The sequence below is a fragment of the Schistocerca serialis genome, chromosome 4 (assembly GCF_023864345.2).
Source record: "Schistocerca serialis cubense isolate TAMUIC-IGC-003099 chromosome 4, iqSchSeri2.2, whole genome shotgun sequence".
In the NCBI taxonomy this organism is placed as follows: domain Eukaryota; kingdom Metazoa; phylum Arthropoda; class Insecta; order Orthoptera; family Acrididae; genus Schistocerca; species Schistocerca serialis.
The window spans coordinates 665,779,265-665,800,720 of record NC_064641.1 but is presented as its reverse complement, the minus strand read 5'-3'; the positions used below and the strand labels follow the sequence as shown (position 1 = coordinate 665,800,720).

The window sequence follows — 21,456 nt, the reverse complement described above, 5'->3', positions numbered from 1 at the left end:
CTCTCCATTCAGAACCTGCGTCTGTAAAGTAGACAGAGAAAGAGAGAGAGACAGGCCGATGTTCGTCAGCGACAGCCAGCCAAATCACACTGAGTGGCTTAATCTCGCTGAATTTGTTCCCAGGAGAGGCGACTGCATTTCGTACTAGAGCGACAGAATGTTGCTACGTACAGCAGCGCTGACTTGTCCCTCAGCTTCCCTGTCTGCTGCACACATCGAGTGCTTAGACGGCTGATACGTTACCAGCAGTTCAACGTAACAGAAAAAACCTCTGCAGAAGCTACGATATTACTTTGCACATAGGCTACAGTGAATAGTAATTGAACGAAACAACACAATAATTTTAAATCAAAATTTGAGATAATTGTACTAGTTGAACAGACGCTTTTGAGATGTAGTACCGTAGAAGGACGTTGAAAATTATGTAAGGAAAGTGGGGACTTTTCGCAAAATCGGCACGGAAAGAAATATGTGGAAAACACTGAGACGAAGAAGAGACAGGCTGACAGGACAGGCGATAAGGCATCACTGAATAACTTCCGTGGTTCCATGGTAGTAGAGAGGGCTGTAGAGGATAAAAATGGTATGGGAACATAGAGATTGGAATACATCCGACAAATAACTAAAGACATTTGGTGTAGTATTACTCTGGGATGGAGAGGTTGGCACGGAAGTGTAAGTCGTGGCGGGTCACACAAACCAGTAGTAGGAATAATGATCCGAAACGGAAAAAAGAGAAAGATGTGGGGAGAGCGAGTGGCTGCAGTGCAGCAGCTAAGTACTCACCAGACTCCTGAAGCTCGATGACGTGGCTGTCCCTCCTGTACAGCGCCAGACACACGTAGCCGCTGCGGCTGCAAACAGAAAATTCTTCTTCAGAAACATTCTCAACATCTTGCGTTGGAAAACTTTAACCGAAAAGGATAGGTGAGACGCACAAAATGCTGCCAAATAACAATAGATATGTACCCCAGAGGAGTTGCGGACTCATTAATTTGCTACGTACTGTATTTACATTGTTCCAGCGTGGTCACATGTTTCCAGGCAGATAAAAGTGAATCGCATAACCGACACCAAATTCTCTGGCATAATGAGCATGTGGAAACCATTCCTGTCACAGGCAACTTATGTAACAAAGTAAAGTTATTCGATAGTTTGTAGTAACTAAGTATATCACGGATGTTGTTAAAAAAATTAGTAGTTTCTATTAGCGCATTTGTGATATTTCTAGCGAAATGTTAATATCATGTTTTCTGACCGTACAAAATTACGTGTATAATACTCTTGTTCGCAGTGTATTCTGAAGTGTTCCAGATTTTGTCAGACTCCTACTCATTGGATGTCAGGATACTTTGGCAGGTAGCACGTATAACGTTTCACGTTAGCTTTGTGATATGGACGAGTGAACGAGAAGAATCAAGAAACTATGTTTACACAACGACTCTCCAACATCGTGTTGAAAAAGAAGTATCTACAATTGTGACATTCATAGGGTAAATAAAGTGCCTCAACGTCACAAATACGCTTAACGTTTTACGTCTAGATATACATTTTTGGTCCGCAAACCCCCATACTGTGTGGTGGAGGGTATTTAGACTACCACTATCACTTCCCTCCCTTCCAGCCACCCGGTGTGGCCGCGCGGTTCTAGGCGCTACAAACTGGAACCGCGCGACCGCTACGGTCGCAGGTTCGAATCCTGCCTCGGGCATGGATGTGTGTGATGTCCTTAGGTTAGTTAGGTTTAACTAGTTCTAAGTTCTAGGGGACTGAAGACCTCAGAAGTTAAGCCCCATAGTGCTCAGAGCCATTTGAACCAATCTCCCTTCCACTTCGGGTAGCGATGGTTCGCTTGAGGAGGGATTGTCGGTAACCCTCTGTGTGAGGTTGTATCTCTCTAATATTACCATCACGAGTGTACGTAGGAGGAACAAATACATTTGTTGACTCTTCTAGGAACACAAGCTCTCGGAACTTTAACTGTAAACCACAACTTGAAGCAGAGCGCCGCTCTTGCAGCGATTGTCCTGAAGTTATTTGATCACCCCTACTAAATGAACCTGTAACGAAAAGCGCAGCTCTTCTTTGGATATTCTCTACTTCCTCTATCAGTGTTATCCGGTATAGATCTTACACAGACTAGAAATGTTCAAGTATTTGTCCGACAAGTGTTTTATTACTTCCTTTGTTGATGGACTGCGTTTCTTAAGGATTCTTAAAAATAAATCTGTCTGGCATCTGAATTACCCATGATTAATTCTAGTAATCGTCCCAATTCAAATCACTCCGAACACGTTCTCCTACATATTTTAAATGCCTCCAGTGATTCTTCTGCAGTCGCGCAGTCACACAGTAATGTGTCTTTCGGCCTATTTTTGGGCAGTACGTTACATTTGTTTATGCTGAGGATCAATGGTCAGTCCCCGCATCAAACGTCTATCCTCTTCAGGTCTTTCTGTATATCCTACCATTTTGCAGTGTTGCGACGTCTCTGTACACAACAACACAGTCCGCAAAAGTCCTCACGGAAATTCCGACGTTGTGTATTAGGTCATTTATATTTACTGTGAAAAGTAATTGCTCTTTAATACTCCCTTGGAACATCCCAGAAGCTACTTTTACATATGAAGACCTCTCCACTTGGGACGATGTGCTGTGCTACTTTTACATATGAAGACCTCTCCACTTGGGACGATGTGCTGTGCTATGTTTGCTAAAAACTGTTCAGTCGGCAGTTGGTCTGATATCACGAACGCTCGTATTTTGTTCGTCAGGCACTCTGTGTGGAAATGTATCGAACGCAACCAGAAGTCAAGGAAAATAGCAACCTTGGTGTCGGTATTTATTGCTTTCTGGGTCTCGTAGACGAATAGAGAGAGTTATATTTCACATGATTGTTGTTTCCGGAACGATGTTGTTTCCTACAGAAGATATTATTGATCTTCAGAAATATCATGTACATGATATTAAAACACGAGTAGTTATGCAATGAATATACGATTGCGAAACAGGATTAATCGACTGATAAAATGGGGGGGGGGGGCGGCATCAGGTTACACTTTTGGTTTCACCTTGAGGCTGAGGCTATTGGATGAGATATTCAGCGTCACCCATAAGAACTCCTCCCATCCCCCCTCCCCCTCCCCGTGCCTGGTACATTCAAGGTCCCTCCCCCTCTTCTCCTTGGACCAGTAAGAATCAACTTTATCCTCCCTCCTCCATTTACAACTAGAGGAAAGGTGTGAGATGCATCAATTGAAGTCTGTGGACTGTAGTGGAAAGATAGTCGTGAACCATCAACAGGGTAAAAACAACGTTAAGAATATGGAAAAATCTAGTCAAAGCAATTACACTACCATACTCGCTGAAAATACTAGAAGCTGCATGGGAGTATCGCAGTATGAATAAAGGTTACAGACTGATGCATGCAACTATATCTCGTGCCTTAGAAACCTCATTGCATGTATATAAGTTGACAAGGTGATCACGACATTACTTCAGGTTATGAGTCCTAAAACTAATGCACATATTGACAATACTGATAAAATCTTGTTAGGTAAATTATTGTATTGTATTGTATTTTAACCGGGGACCTAGAAACGACGGAGAGGCTCTGTCCCCGCCGCAGCCGCAGTGGTCCACAACCCCACGACGGCTACCGCAGTCCACTTCACCCCTTCGCCGCCCCACACCGAACCCAGTGTTATTGTGCGGTTCGGCCCCCAGTGGACCCCCAGGGAACGTCTCACACCAGACGAGTGTAACCCCTATGTTTGCGTGGTAGAGTAATGGCGGTGTACGCGTACGTGGAGAACTTGGTTGCGGAGCAATCGCCGACATAGTGTAGCTGAGGCGGAATGAGGGGAACCAGCCCTCATTCGCCGAGGCACATGGAAAACCGCCTAAATACCATCCACAGACTGGCCGGCTCACCGGACCTCGACCCAAGTCCGCCGGGCGGATTCGTGCTGGGGACCAGGTGCCCCTTCCCACTCCGGAAAGCCGTGCGTTAGACTGCTCGGCTAACCGGGCGGGCTAGGTAAATGATTGTTCTCTTGTTGACTCGGCTGCAACCAACATATCTAACGGTAAAGATAAATTAATATTCATTCGACAAATATATAATGCAGATATAAACCTTGTTTCTCCACCAATTACTGAGTCATGAGCTGCCACATGCATCAGTACGAATAAAAGCTTGAAATAGCAATAAAAAAACTATTGGTGGTGCCCACTTAATGCGTAGGTCGTATTTCTAAAATAATGGCTACATTTCTGTCCAGGGCAAAAAAGGAAGACAGACAACGTTCCATTGGCACATACCTAAAGTCAGAGTTCCATAATCGCAAACTAACGAAATTCTAGGTGCAGATCATTCTCAAAAGTCACTGCAGAAAATTTTTCAAAGTTGAGACTACGTCACCTAATCCAAAATATACAGAGGCCCCATGTTGAAAATATATTAAGTGTTGGTGATCAACAAACAAGACTATCACAAATCCCCAATACAACAAATTGCAACCACTTCGGCTGATGTGAAATCTTCTAAGTGTACACAGGATTAAAATGGTCCAGAAGGTTTACTATCAAAAAACGTGGAAATCACAAGTCGATGGCCAAATACTCAAAAATATTTCCCATACGCTTGCGAGGTGACTTACTGCTGCTGATACATCCTGTCTCTTCCAGCTCTCAACCCCAACTGACTACCCACGACAGACTACCAAAAAGTCAAAAAGTGCCTCCATGCGAAAATTGCCACTATTTGTAAACTTTCATTGACAAGGGCCAAACTCACACACTTCTGACTTCCAAAAACATACTTAAAACTGAAAATTTAATGCTATATCCACATATTATGTATCAATTTGGACGTTAATTTCCTCACTTTTCTAATGCTGGTCACAGACCTGTAACTCAAACGGATTGTTCACAAATAATGCTATTGTCCATGTAGAAGCTAGTTTTTGTCGTCATGCTATCAATAAAAATATAAAATTAAAATCAATTACACTCAAACATCAATGATAATATCTATTTATTACTGCTGCCGCTACATTCACTATTTCCTCTCTTATGTAAGAGAACAAATTTTAATGGCCAGAATGTACATAACATCCTGTAATTTAAAGTAAGTAATATTATAAAAATCTCCCGTAACAGTTCGATAGCGCTAACTGAGACCTATCCATAGACGCTATTTAGTAAGAATCGCTTAAGGCATTATTGAGATATTAATTGTTAAGGGTCATTTTAAACATAAAATATTTCAGTTAAAAACTACACTTCTCAGCTACAGCACGTCTTCACTCACGCATTCATCTAAATTTTGTCTTTGTAGCTATGTTACTGGCTTCTGTGAACTTGTTGCGTTTAGTCTTTACTAGAATTGATCTCATTTGATGTTTACTCCATTCAGTTAAGTCGGCCTTGGTAGTTACTTTTCCAATTCGACATTAACAGCTGGATTCCTCCAACCTCGCAGCCTTAGCCATCGGCCAGATGACCTACACTCTACTTCTCTCACAGTCAGAGCTCTGCCGCTCGCCGCACCCTCAATGGGTGTCACTGCCTAGTGACGATACTGCAAAGCTAGCGTGGCCCGGCCTGGCACTCTACAGTTGTCAAACCTGCCCTTACTGCTATCACAATGCTCGCCGATTCGGCTGCTCAACATCACAACTGGACGAGCGAAAATAGCCATGTCTGTTTTTAAAAAAGACTCTTTTAACAATCTCCGTGATATACCGTCTAGAAAGATTCGTATGATGTCATTAATTTATATACTTCGTATTGTCAGAGTATCATACTATTTGGTGTAATTAATTATTACACTCTGTATTGTCAGAGTATCCCAAATCATAAATTTTGTTACTATTTACTAAGATTGAAGTTGTTTTTTTGAGTATAGCACTGTGGCATTTATTAACACTTAAAGTCTCTGCAAGACTATTTGTCGTTAAATAGTGTGTTTTGGGAATTGGTTAACACTGTATTTACACAAATCTTGAGTGTGGGTATTTGGAAAATCGGTAAACTTGCAACAAATTAACTCAAAATTGTAAAATAGCAATTTATTTACAGGGGAAGGTGTTAACTGTACTTACAAATTTTATTCTGCTTGGAAAGGGGGGGAGGGGCGTGGAGGTGGTGTTAGGGGGGGCTGCACTCTCCTGTCATAAATGACGATCCTTCCATTACAGTGCACAGATCACGAATGACATATCCCACCCATTTCCTCTAATTACAAAATGAGGAAGAGGGAGGGTGAGCTTGATTCTTATTGGTCCAGACGGAGGAGGGGGGAGGGTGACCTTGAATGCACCACTTGGAAGTGCGTCGGCAGGTCTTGGGAAGAGGAGAAGGGGCTGTAGTATGTAGGCAGGTTGCGTGTTCCACTGCGTGACCTTGAAATACAATTCGCCAAAATCATTCAGGTGTAACTGGACACTGGTAGTGCTGGTATCCCTCTATCAGACGGTGAAAGTGGATATGACGAGTTGGGGATCGTTTTCCCATTGCATAGCTTCTAACATATTTCAAAATTCTGCAGTAGCCTGGAGACAGAGATATAGGTCTATGGTTATGCGCGTATTTTCAGTGACCCCTCCTGAAAACCCATGTTTCTTTCCCACCATTAGGAATGTTTCGCTCCTCCAGCAACCTTTGATACATTTCTGCCAGAAGACGAGTGTGTTGTTTTTGGTACTCTACGTAGGATCTTATTCGTACCGTGTCATTACAGCCACCTATCAACTGTTGAGCGATTTGAGTTGTTTTTCTATTCCATGATCTCTTACTTCGATAGCGTTCATTTTGACATTTTTATGACTGTTGAAAAGAGGAACTGCAGTGCGTTCTTCCTCAGTGAAACAGTTTTGGTAAAAGACGTTTAGTATTTCGTCTTTCATTATGTTAATATGCGTTTCGATGCAATTACGATCACAGAGTTTCTGAACTGGCAGCTTCAATCCATTTTCTGGTTTAACACAAGACCAAAACCTCTTTAGTTTTTCTTTCAAGTCGTTAGGTAACACTTAACTTTCATTCCAAAAAATGGTAATTATGTTTGAGAACAAAACCTGTACCATAATTTTACAAACTATTGATGTCGGAGATTAGGCACTTAACTACGTTTTGTCTGAAGGCACTTCTTAAAAACAGAAATGGCATGTGATTATTTATTTTCACTCTGTGATACAACTGTTGCCGCAGCCTTCTTCCATAAACTTCTGTAAAAAGAGCAGAAAGTTCTGTTAGAAGGCGTGTACAGAGTCTTACTGCTGAACAATTTCAGTTGATTTTGTATTCCACAATGACTTGTCTCTATATCTGTCATTTCAGCATACACGCAGTGATAGGAAGAGCAACGACATTACAATCCTTTCCCATTAAACGAATTTATTCTCTCTGTCGCCTTACGTTTTGGTGGTTGTATGGTCAATGAACGACTGAATAGTTGATATAGAACACCATATTGACCAAAGCTTCTTTGAAATTTTAGCCGGAGTGGATGGCAGAATCTTTGTTTCGATTGCACTGAAAGCATCGCTAATACCTTTGTTTTGGTTTCATTCAGTTTCCATTAAGGAACCGTTTTCCTTTTTGCATAGAGCGAGTTATAGAGACTTTCCTGGATAAATTTCCTTTACTTGTCGCGTGTTTCTACACTCTTGTAAGAGGACATATTCATCAAGCATGAGGATTATTATTGGAAGATATCACGATAAAAACTACCAACGAAAGCAAAGACTAACTGAGACATTAAAAATAGGCACCTCAACAAGTGTTCTAACTACTCGACAGTTACGCTATAAGAGAAGTAGACTACTCCATTACTGAGACACATATTACGAACACGAAAAATGATCATTATCTTCGGCGTCTCTTTGAATACACTGAATGTGATACTACGAAAAGATTGATTCATCTCTGTGAAAGTCAAGTTTACTAGGCCATGGAATATACTAGGAAGATGAAATTACTGCAATGATTATTATAATGACAGAAAAAATATGTTACTGCCGGTGGGATATAAGGGTGTTGGTAACCATTCCATCATAACGCCCACTGCACTCGCATCTCACTGAAGAAAAAGGCATATTAGCTTTCAACTCATAGCATTTTATAGACAAGTAAACCTATTGTGCGACCTTTAAATTAGTCGTCTGATATGCATTCTATATACTGAATAAACTTGAACACTGTGGCATCGTATCTTGTTTTGTTTAAAACAGTTTATCGCCTACAGAACTTTATTCAGCGCCTGTACAAAAGGTTCTAGAAGTGCTCAGAGTCACAGAGAAAGCAAAGCGACTCGCCGTTTAATGTCACTCAAGGCACCCATCCCACTGCATGCGCTATATAAACCTCTCATTCCGTCTGCTCATGAGGCTCATGAAATCCAATGGAAACGTCTGTGAAAGAAGCAAAGAAGATACGCAAGAGAGTATCGAGTTCATTCTGCTTTGCTACAAGAAGGGACATTTTTGGCAAGTAAGTGTGGGTGTTTCTCTTCCAGCTTGGTAGCGTAAGTCATTACATAGCATCAATAAAATTTGCTAACTAATAATTCAACTAGCCACATGAACGATCTGATATGGCTAACCAAATTCAAGGACACACCCAAATTTCGCAGAATGTAAGGGGGAAGAGGTGCCAGAATAGTTCTACTACTCTTGAATCCCTTACTGCTGTGTCTGATGTGAACCAATCGGCGCATGTTCGGAGCTTTACAAGACTTTGACTCTGACCAGACGCAATAAGTGTCAGTGAGAGACGTTTCCATCAGAAGTTGGTCCCCTCTAGCCCTATTGCTATCTTGAAACAGGCAATGAATGCCTGCAGATGATGCCTCACAATCGGCAGCATGAAAAGTCTTTCAAGGTCAACTCATAGGCTACGCACAACCTGCTAATGGAATACATTCTCATAAATGTTCGTCTGTCAATAATTAGTTTGTCTGAAAGTAACAACTAACAGCCAGGAAAGGCTCCTTGAGGCAATTATTAATATAATAGGAACATTTATGTTTCCCATTTAATAATAAAATGTGGTAGAAATATATTAATTGTTTCAGAATTATAACTGCAATCTTTTTACCTGTGGTCCAGAACAGGATAAAGTATAATATTTTCCTGCATATAATCACTGTATTTGTAATTTATTGCAAATACCATAGTCAAGTGCATAGTTTATCATTAATAACTGTTCCTCATAAATCCACAGTTATTTGAATTAGCACAAATTGTAGCATAGGGTTTAGGTGGAGTGGGACTTGAGGTAGGGATTTTTCAGATGTGGGCTTATTTTACCAATAACATGTATTAAAAATGTAAGTACATTTCACAATGAATTACAAGAGGAGAATATTAAACAACAAAGACAACTCAAAATTATATTCTTCAACTCCAACTTTAATCAAATTGGGGAACCATAACATAACAAATAAATAAACACTCCCTACAAAAGATGATAAAACAAACCTAGTATAAGATGCAGTCGTAGTGACACATCAAGGGAGCACCAACAACAACAAGATTACATATCAAAGTATTTTGCACTGTTTGCAAATAGACGTAACACGTGAACATCATTGAACACAATAAAATAAACGTACAATATTACTGTCACTTCTGAATAAAAACAACAAATACAATCAGTTGAATCACACTTTCTGCCCTTAGACTACACAATCGGATGTCAACGCCATACCGGAGAACAAAGGAGTAATAACATCCACCCATACTTATACTAGCCAGTACCTCAACCAATTACTCTCTACTGCTAACACTACACTCAAAAGTGCTACAAAACCACCTGTGCTACAAGTCACGCAATTTTCCATACTTAAATGTATATACAATACTGACCATGCTGAACTCGTTTCGAGAAACGTCAACAAACACTAGCAGTGTGTAAGTAAACAGCCTAAAAACACACTAGACTGTGCTCACAAACTAGACGTGCATTATATGAACATAATGAACCGTCGCCCTCATAAAAACATTGTCGCTCTTCATTATATATTGTACTCGGCCCACCACATGTCAACTGACAGAGTAAAATACACTCCTAGTGCCCCGGATCCACTGTAGCAGCCAAAGCCACACATCTCGTATCGTGCAGGGGTTTCCGTCCTCTCTCGCCACGTAGGAAGGACACCGATCACACACATGATCTGCGGTGTCCACAGCCACTCGGCCGCGCCCGCGTCGACCGTTTATTATTCAAATAGCTCAGCACCATGGCGCACCAGCAACCAGCCGACGCTTTTGGCTGCTGGCCACCAACTCTCCCCGCATCGCTGCATCTTAACAGATTCAACTGCGTCCCTCTGGGACGCTTTAGGCCTGCAACGCCCATCCAAAATGAGTCGCAGTAGTGCCCAGATGTGCAAGTTCCCCATCCAGCCTGCCTGGCCCTAGGCGGCCAGAGTGGGCGAGCGGTTGTAGGCTCTACAGTTTGGAACCGCGCGACTGCTACGGTCACTGGTTCGAATCCTGCCTCGGGCAAGGATGTGTGTGATGTCCTTAGGTTAGTTAGGTTTAAGTAGTTCTAAGTTCTAGGGGACTGATGACCACAGTAGTTAAGTCCCATAGTGCTCAGAGCCATTTGAACCATTTTTTTGCCTGGCCCTATCTCCGCCGCAACTATTGAAGCACACGGAGACACAATACATGTGTACTGAATCACTGTGGTGCAGGCAGGCCAACTAGGGTTTCCGCAATGTATGCAAGTTTCATGGGACAAGCTCAGTCTGCTGTACGTTACACACACACACGCATGGTTCACATGGTTCTGAGCACTATGGGACTTAACTTCTGAGGTCATCAGTCCCCTAGAACTTAGAACTACTTAGCTAAGCTAAGGACATCACACACATCCATGCCCGAGGCAGGATTCGAACCTGCGACCGTAGCGGTCGCGCGGTTGCAGACTGTAGCGACTAGAACCACGCGGCCACCCCGGCCGGCTGTACGTTACAAAGATTGCGCTGCCAATCCATCGTGACCAGCCACGTATGCGTTTGCGTTGGTAGTTTCACTGGAGCTCACTTTTAGCAAAATGAAAAAACCAACTTCAAGGTAGATTGAAGAGAAATTAAGCATTAAGAAAGATATACTATTTACGAAACAGAGCTAAAACCCAGGAAGGGAAAAGTTTTCGTGTGTTTATGAAGTAGCTTCAAATAAATCGGTAGGTGTCTGGCAATGCAAATTAACGAACACTCATTCGGGACCTCGAGTATGTTACTGTATGTTTTTAAATGTAACCAGAAGTTTCCTCACTCCATAAATACAGGGATTGATCGTTGAGATGATACGGAAGGTCTAATGACCTTTTGTCCGGAAATGCATTGTTCCAATCTAGAAACCATTTATTCAATCAGACATTGTTAAAGAGATTGAGGTCTAATACGCACTGTACCATGCAGCCACAGTTGCAGTATGTGCTGAAAATGATTTCCATGTGTTTTAGCCCATGCATGTACGCGCCGTAGCATATTTTGTCTCACACATTCACAATGGCCAGGCTGCATCCGAACAATGTCGAAGGCAGCGTGAATATGCTGCCCCAGTGTCGCCACATCTGGAATGGGCTCTGCATACACGATACTTTTGAGATTTCGAAATAACTAGAAATCGTACGGGTTGAGATCCGGTGAACGAACAGGCCAAGCAATTGGACCCCTCGTCTAGTCCATCGAACAGGGAACAGAGGACCGAGACGCTCCCGGACGTTAACAGCAACGTGGGCTCGAGCACCATCATGTAGCAACCACATAACTCTTCGAATCAGACGGGGAGGAAAATTCACCGGTAAGAAACGCCGATAGTTCCGGCCTGTAGGGCGACGTGGAAGGAAGACTGGTCCCGAAATACGGTCCCATTTATCCCGGTTCACACTCTCCGGCGGCACCGATTCTGATGACTCGGTGCCACCATACCAAGGGATTCTGCATACTAACCCACAGATGACTGTTACGAAAGTTGAAGATACCACTCCACGTAAAGGTGGCCTCATCTGTAAATAGGATGGATGATACAAATCCCATAATCGTAGTTACCTGGTGAAAAAACCACGGACAAAACTGCTCGCGATGTGGAAAGTATGTTACTAGAAAGTCCTGCAGACGCTGTAAGTGATAAGGGTAGTAACAACTGTCGTGGAGAATGTTCCACACGGTCGTCTGACTTACCCTGAGCCGGAGGGCCATCTGCCTGGTTTACTGACACGGCGGTCGCCATCCACAATGTTAATCACCTTTTCCTCCGAACATTTCGGTTACGTCCTTCACGGTTTCCTGTTTGCTGAAACGCCCCTGTCTCAGACTAACGGCGAAACACTGTTGCAAACATTAATGCTGTGTTTGTTGTCGGCGGGGATAGGTCTCCAAATACAACCTTGTTGCCCGCCGCCCGTTGCCATTTGCCTTTCCGTAAGTAAACACCATGTCGGCAAGCTCTCGATTCGAATACGGAACCATTGTGTACAATGCCGTATCACAACCACTACAAGTTGAGCGAGCAATAGAAGTGAATCAGACCATCATTATCTATTTCTATGGCAGAAGAGGGCGCTAGGGCATGACGTATGAAGACCAGGTCTCTAGCATGGAAACATGCGATTCCGGACAAGATAATCAGACCTTTTCTTGCTCCGTCTCCTCTCATCAATCAGTACCTGGAGTTTGTACACGGTGGAAAACATCGCCCTGTATTTTAAAGAGAACAAAGATTTAGTGGAGGACAAGTATGTGGAAATTTTTTCTAAGGATTTGAGGCCATGTAGCAGTATACAGGCTGTCTAAATTTGCAACAAACATTGACTGAAATAGAAGTAACTGTCCGAATGGAGGTTAAAATCCTATTTCTGGTGGTATGCAATGTAGAGCAAAGAAAGCTTAGTATGAAAGAAAAACGACTTCTTTTAGAAAGGTACTTTTCAGATTAACAAAATATGAAAAACGTGTTTGATAAAATGCATTTGGGGAAGTTAGAAAAATGCTATTTTGTCCATTTAGAATGAATTCAGCCAACAGGGTTGCCGTAGTGGTAACACAAGTTCCCATCAGATCACCGAAGTTGTGCGCTGCCAGCTTTGGCTAGCATTTGGAAGTATCACAGTCTGGTCCTGCCGAATACAGTTGACAAGAAGGGTGAACTCAGCCCTTGTGAGACCAGTTCAGGAGCTACTTGACTGAGAAGTTGGGGCACAAATCACGAAAACTGACAACGGCCAGGAGAGCAGTGTGCTGACCACATGCCCCTCCGAATCCGCATCTGGTGACGCCTAAGGGCTGAGGATGACACGGCGGCTAATGGGTACCGTAGGGCCTGTTGGACAATGTTAGTTTTATAATTAATTCAGCGAATCCGCAGTACACGGGCTGCAAAAATTAATTTAAGTTGGTATAAGTGGGATCATAATTAGCTGAAACATACTAAAAGTGCAGAAAATGAACTTCCATAACTTACCTTAGTTGCCATTGCAGTATAATAGACATCTTCAGGTTCTTAGGTGCAATGGATTTCGACTTTCAGACATGGTTTCGCTTACTTAAGAAAATATAAACTGACGAAAAAGAAATCGCAAGACCAAAAAATAGTTAATGTAGAGTAATGAAATTTCTGGAATACATTTCACTAGGTAACATAGTAAAGTAATTAACATTGCAATATCACAAGTTCATGTAGGCGCGAGATAAGCCACTGCAATTGTGAAGTGCTGGTACATTAATAGACGGTGTAACAGCTAGGAAGTTGCAGTCATACAAACGTACATGCATTGTGTCGTACAATTTCCGCACATTAGTTTGTGGGATGGCTTTCCATGCATTTCCCACTTGGTCGGTCAGTACAGGCACGGTTAATGCTGTTTGTGGACGACGCTGGAGTTGCCGTCCGCTGATGTCTCATATGTGCTCGATTGCAGACAAAATCAAATGGCTCTGAGCACTATGGGACTTAACATCTGAGGTCATCAGTCCCCTAGAACTTAGAACTACTTAAACTTAAGTAACCGAAGGACATCACACATATCCATGCCCGAGGCAGGATTCGAACCTGCGAGCGTAGTGGTCGCGCGGTTCCAGACTGTAGCGTCTAGAACCGCTCGGCCACCCCGGCCGGCGATTGCAGACAGATCTGGTGATCGAGCATGCCAAGGCAACATGTCGACAGCCTGTATACCATGTTTGGCTACAACAGCGGTATGTGGGCGAGTGTTATCCTGTTGAAAAGCGCCCCCTGCAACGTTGTTCATGAATGGCAGCACAAAAGGCTGAAACACCAGACTGACATACAGTTTTGTAGTTAGTGCGCGTGGGGTAACGAGAAGAGTGTTCCCGCCGTCATACGAAAACGCACTCCGAGCCATAATTCCAGTTGTAGGAATGTGTCCTGCTCACAGGTTAGTTGTAGGCCTTCAACTGGCCTCCTTCTAACCAACATATGGACATCTCTGGCATCATGGTACAACCAGCTTCATCAGAAAACACAACAGACCTCTACACTGCCTTCTAATGAACTCTCACTTCACGCCACTGAAGCCGCAAATGGAGGTTGTTTGGAGCCCGTGGAATGCACGCTGCAGAGCATCTGGCCCGGAGCTGTCTTTGAAGTAACAGATTTATAACTTTTTAGTCACCTTGGTGCCAACTGCTGCTCAGATTGCTGCTGCAAATGCAGTGCTAAGCGCCAGTGGAATACGCCTAACAGGATGGTCGTCCCTCTCGGTAGTGCCACGTGGCTATCCAGAGCCCAGTCTCCTTGCCACCGAACAATTCCGTGTCCACCGCTGCCAAGCCTATCTGCAATATGGCAGATTCTCGTAGCCCAATTACACGACCTCGTTCAAACTCAGTGAGGTGAATGCCTTAAGGGCATTCTTGACTAACGTCAACTCGCCATGTCCAGTCTCAAAGGTAACTGGCGTTCACGAAGGTTAGAGCGTGTATTTAAAGCTAACCTGATCTGCATCGTCGTAGGAGCGCTACTAGCGCCATTCTTACGCGACTGGCGCGTAATTTGAACAGGTATCATCTGCCAGATGTAGAAACACACCTAGCAACTTTCGTTTACGTCACACGACTCCTTCTTAGTGTGGCGATTTTTTTCTGCCAGTGTATATTATATGTGACTATATATGGGACTATGAGTAGTATATGCAGTTAGGAGTGGCGAGTGAGTGAACTGTGTCTGGTCATATGCTACCAAGGTTAGGCATATGGACGCATGTTTACTAATTTCCATTACTTCAAGAAAGTTCATCTCTCTTTCTTTACGGATGTGAAGCAATAGTTCATGTTGCACCTTGTAACTATCGCTTCTTTAAGCAGATGGTGTGCAGAGGAAGGGTCTACTTTTCTGAGTTTCCTACTTCTTTGCTGTTCTTACAAGTGGGTGTACATTCCCCTGCCAGACTGGCCTATATCCAATTTGCCACCATTACAAGCAAATTTATATGTTCCATTCTTTTCCAAAGTTGGACTGCTGTCTTTATCATTGGGGAAAAATGTCCAACAGTGTTGTGCACATAAAATAATTTTTTAAGTTCCTGGATTTAAGTTTTTTGGCTGCATCCAGTGAGACTTTTTCTAAATATAGAATTGTGCTCCATTTATTACGTTCTTGAGGGGATGGACAGAGAATAGGGTAAAGCAGAGAGTACACTTGTTCCCACTTTTTCTGCATTATGGAGTCCACAAAGCTAAGAGGGTAGCCATTGTTTAATGCTCTTTGTTTTGATGGATATGTATCATTGAAAGAAAGGCAGTATGTTTAAGTGTCACTGGATGTTGAGAATTGGCAGGTATTATATTACCTGTGGTTGTAGGTTTCCTATAAATCTTGGAAGTACGAATATAGTCACTGATGTACATGTATAGACCTAAATATTTTTTGCAGTTACCCCCAAACTCCATTTTGAATTTTATATTGTTGTGTTTTGAGGAAATTTTGAAGTTGTCTGATAGTGCCTATACATAAGAACAACACATCATCAAAATACCTAAACCAGTACCCAACCTTGGAAAAGAGTAATTTTCCTAAACATCTGACAATAGTCGATCATTTGGGCCAGAAGAGAGTATCCAAATAATAGGTGAACAGGTATTATTATACAAGTTGCATTATGAAATATTTTTCTTCGTGTGTACATACGGTACGTGAGAAATGCCACACATACACTATTTACAAAAAAGTATTCACCTACGCATTGCACAGTTTCAATAGACAGTGCAACTTCGAAAACGTCCCATACTTAATACAGCTGTCCATGTGTAACAGCCATGTCATGTAAACATCAAACGCACTTGCATCACATCTATTGTCTCATCTTCAACTAAATTGTCCAAAGACAGAGGCTGTAAGCATTCCAACGATATACGAATGTCGATATACTCAGAATACCAACGTGTCAAAAATGTCATAATGTTATGAAATTAACATGTTCCTTGCATGAAGTAGGCGTAACATTGCTTTCTTCTTCATTAGTTACTATTGATTTTGCAATTACAAACAAATTGAAACCATACAAGCCTGAATGCATGCCAACGATAAAAACAACACACACACAAATGTAGTGGAATATATAAAAAGATAATGTGTAGAGATACATGATTTACTGCAAAGATACTTTGATCTCACCGTTAACTAACAATGTATTCAATTAATTTGAACGATAATCTCCAGTGGAAAACAAACAATAATATGTTACAGTTCACTTGGTTCAATAGTAATACGGCCTATATCATTATAGTTTCACGTGTTTTCACGTATCATACATTATAATGACGTAGTGGAGCCAATGAAATGGAATTACTGGATAACAAAGTATGGAAACACATTGTGTAAATATCTATATTCCTAAAAAGTTAAAAGAAAGTGAGTGCATATGTAATTTACTAAAGCCAGTACCTTAAAGTTATGGGTTAACTGATCAATCAAAGTTCATAAAACACAATCTGCAGCCAAATACCATAAACCATTCATCATATATTTTTTCCCAAATTTGAATTACGTTGATGCACTTACCAGCCTGTAATGATATGGCATTGCATTCAGCACAGTGTATGGGCACTCGCTTTAACTATTCTGGAATGGAGTTACATGGTATGATTAAATTATTTGGTGCGTTCGTTACCCTGTGCCTCTGAGTGGGACTGTAGACCATCTCCGTATTTTATATTGTTTCAAAAAATAAATTTCACGAAAAATGATGCGATGAATGTTTTGATGGTATTTGGATTAATACACTGGCATGCAGTGTTATTAAATACTTGGTGCATCTGTTAGTATGAACTTGTATGGTATTAGCTTCAGTAGTTCACAGATGCAGTCACTTTCGCTTTTTAGGAATGCGAATGGCTACACAATATTTTTGGATACCTTGATAAATTTTTCAGCCTCTATTTGCATTTCATTAACTTCAGTACATCGACATAATATTTGGCGTATTAAACTATGATGATATAGATCATATTAGGACTGTATCTAATAAACTGTGAAATATTCATCGTTTGTTCGCCAATGGAGATTAGTGCTCAACTTAATTGAGTACATCGTTCATTGACTATAAGCTTAAAGTGGGTTTCCAGTTAGTCGTGCAGTTTTACACATGGTTTTTTTATAGTTTGACTAAATTTGTGTGTCTTTTTTATTATTGGTATGCATCCACTCTTCTATGGTTTAATTTTATTGATGGTATTATAATAATTTAAATTGCATACTTAATATTAAATAATGAAGAAATAAGTAATGTAAAGACTACTTAATGCAATGACCAGTTCAACTACAGAGTGTAATGACGTCTTTGACATGTTGGTAGGCTGAATACATCTATAGTCACACATCTTTGGAATGTATAGAGCCTCTATCAAATCTCATTGGACAATTTACTTCGAGGTGAGGGAACAGAGCTGATGCAAGTGTACTTTATGTTTACATGTCATGACTGTTACACATAGGCAGCTGTATTATGTATGGAACATTTTAAGATTTTCATTGGTTACTGCAATTGTGCAATGCACATCTGAATACCTTTTTGTTAGTATTATGTATGTATCACTCTGCATGTAATGTATGTACACATGAAGAACAAAGTTTTACGATGGCCCTTGTACAAAAATTGTATACATTTGTTATTTGCTTATTCTCTTTTGGCACACGTGTCGCGAGGATAGCCGCTTTCATTACCGAAAGCGATCGACAAAGTAGTACAGCTGTGTAACGTACAATACAAATTTAACCTTCAGAAAAGCTCCCCGCCGCCTCCTACGGATAATGTAATTAATTATTGTAGCATTTAAAACCGATTGTCATAAACATATTGTGACAGTGGTGTCTAGTCCCTGTCGAATAGAATTTTGTCTAAGCCACTGTTATTACATCGTGTTACATGGCTGTGAATGGAGCACCTCTCCTGGTAGATGGACATTCCGCATTGATACTTCATTCACGTTGTGACCACGGGTAAGTCCAAACACAACTGCTCCTCCTTGTCATTCTGCCACGACTGCATGTCGACCCATTTTGATGTGCACTGATTCCATGCAACCGATGCTCAGAACACCTCACAGTCTTGAAGTACGTTAGCGGTGTAGGGTCACAAGACTGTCTTGAACTATCTATAGTGCCCCAAAGCGACCAACGTGCTAATTTAAAGGTTCGATTAATATTTTTCCTCTGAGCTTATCGTATTCTTTACTTTTTTTAGACATCAGTTACGGACCACAGTTACGGAAAATCTTTTTAATCGCGATCGATTTCGGCCTGCTTCAAAACACACGGCATTTTGATAGAAAACATTTTTTTCCCATGGGAACACTACGTTATCTGCCATTTTTGGTTGCGAGTTCTTCTTATCAAATGGTAACACATTGTATTTGTGCAGATTATATGACATCATCATGATTCTGAGAATATTTTTAGTGGCATGATGTTACTCTCGTTAGTAGCTTATCGATGTACGACACTGGTATTTTGCCCCGTATTTCTGCAAGGATTATGTATGGTCCGTAATGGTAATAGATACTTACTCTAGTCAGTATTTTTCACTAATGGTTATTTCCCATCGCTCTCATATACGACAAGGTTAAAGGATGTTGCAACCTGGTAGTCAAGGAAGGCAGGATTCGGTTACGATTGTGGACAGGGCAGTAATCAGTTACTATTGGTTGCCTTTTGCAATTACACATATATATTTTAAAACGTTAATTCCAGACTCAGCAATAAATCTAGGTATTACACGTTATTAATGAAGAAATAAACAACTGTGTAATTAATAGTGCTTTCAATGTATTACGATTTACCAAATGAGCATAAAATACAGACACAGCAAATAATGTTTTAAAAACAAACCAATGTGATCCCATTTAGAATTTTAAGGCAAGTAACCACGGTCACGGCTGGAGGCCTTTAACGCCAAGAACGGCAATTATTATAAATTTAACAAACATACTCTAAAACAGCAATGCAACAGCAAAGACAGGCAACTGATCACCAGACGGGTGAGACAAAATGTTGATAAATTTGGTAGCACAATCATTTAAACCTGCTGTAAAGCCAAGAATGGCAATTATATAAAATAATTTTGAAACATTCAATAAAACAGCAAATACAAAAACAAAACACAAGGACCAGTCACAGACGGTGCACCAGGAATCGACCTCTGAGTAAGTCCGGCAAATAACACTTTCACGAGCGATGAGATAGGCAGCCAAGAGTTGCATTCACCTCACAAGTCGGTAACTCAGACTAGTGGCAGTCCAACGAATGACTAACGATAATCTTTCTGAGGCTACCTGACGTCCAATAAACCAAATGCAAAGATGTAAAAATATGTCAAAGCCTGAATCGGCGGTCTGGACTCAACCCGCAAAATACTGTGCTTAGAGCACCTGGAACCAGAAAGGAATCCCTACCACCAGAGTAGAAGAATCGCCAACCATCCTACAATTCAGAAAGCTGTCAAAACTAGACACCTCACCGGACAGCAGCAGCAAGGTGCCGTTACATACACTAACCCCCGGGGCAGGTAACTGGGGCGTTAGCGGACACGAGGCAGAAAAATACCGCTATTTGAACTTAACAAATAGTAACAAACTGAACACAATAAATGATAATTAGAAGTCCAGGTAAACTAATCAAATCATCCTCCCCCAAGCACTCCACTCGCTGCTCTTTGCCTCGGCAACACTAAGAGCAGCAACAGGAACCCAAGTCACTGGAGAATCGCAAGATCTTGCAATGATGGAGGTTTCTCCTCTTGAATCCAAATTCACACAAAGCGTGCATGATCCGGTTTACGCCGATATCATGCACCCTTGTGACCACAGGCCTTCGATCTGGCAGTACATGTTCGCCGCCAGCGGTCCTGGTGTGTTCTACCGCTGCGCAGACCTGGCTCCTCCTGAGTCCCCAACTGAACTGCCCACTGACACGACCCGGAAGAATAACGACGTCTCCCCAAAGATAGGGCCACAGTTACTACATACCGGTAACCGCCGCTGCTGCCACTAGCGGACGGCAACGCTTGCGAAACCAAGTGGTGCCAGTCAACACGAGAAGAAGACAAACAACCGCAACCATGGCAGCTAAATGGCGTCCAACAGAGAACGGATACCTACAAACAGCACCAACTCGAGCCACAGAATGGCTCAGATGTTTGTATGATTCATTTTTATAGTTTGGCATGAGTAGGTTGAGGTTTCTATCCACTTTATTTAACAGTATTTTTCTGAAATGTTTCATTATTTTTTGTTAGCTTGTAATACTTACGTACATTGTGATTCTTTGCATTAATGAGACTAATAATCTGCTCTTGTTATTGGCTGAAGACACGTTATTTACGTCTTTACCTAGAAGTTATCAGCCACTTTTGTTTCATCAAACGATAATACATTGTATGTTACATGTTTTTTGACATTAAAATGATATTCAGAACATAGTTAATGTTATATATTGTGTCCTTGACAATAGCTTATGTGTGTAAGGGAACTAGGTTTTCTCTCTGTGTTGGTGCCAGGATTATGGCTTGTGTTATTACAGGATACTTATGCATGCTAGTTGTTTTTATGTATTTTTCACTGATGGTTATTGCTCACCACTCCCATATGTGGCAAGATCGAATGTGTCTGAATTTATGCAGTTTGACACATGTATGTTAAGCTTACTATCCACTTTATTTATGATTACTTTTTAAAAGTAGGCTCCTCAGTTGTTTCATTACCTTTTATTAGCACATAATACTTGTAGATATTGTGTTGCTTTGTGTTGATAAGAGCCACAACTGTCTCTTGTTATTGGTTGAATACACATTATTTATACTTCTGGCTGCAAGTTATCTATGATTTGTGTATCTTAGCTCTTTTTAGCAAATAATAAGACATTGTGCTTTATGCGTTAAATGACATTATCATGCCACTAAAATATTGTTAGTTTGTTATGGTGA

At 41.4% G+C, this 21,456-nt stretch overlaps 1 protein-coding gene across 1 annotated transcript in view; it reads right to left on the bottom strand.

Moving 5' to 3' along the window:
* LOC126474674 (uncharacterized) overlaps positions 1 to 21,456 on the bottom strand; it is a 258,186-nt gene that overhangs the window by 74,205 nt on the left and 162,525 nt on the right. Inside the window, exon 6 of the mRNA XM_050102153.1 lies at positions 787 to 854. Within this exon, the coding sequence (XP_049958110.1) occupies positions 787 to 854 (68 nt within the window). The remainder of the gene's footprint in view (positions 1 to 786; positions 855 to 21,456) is intronic.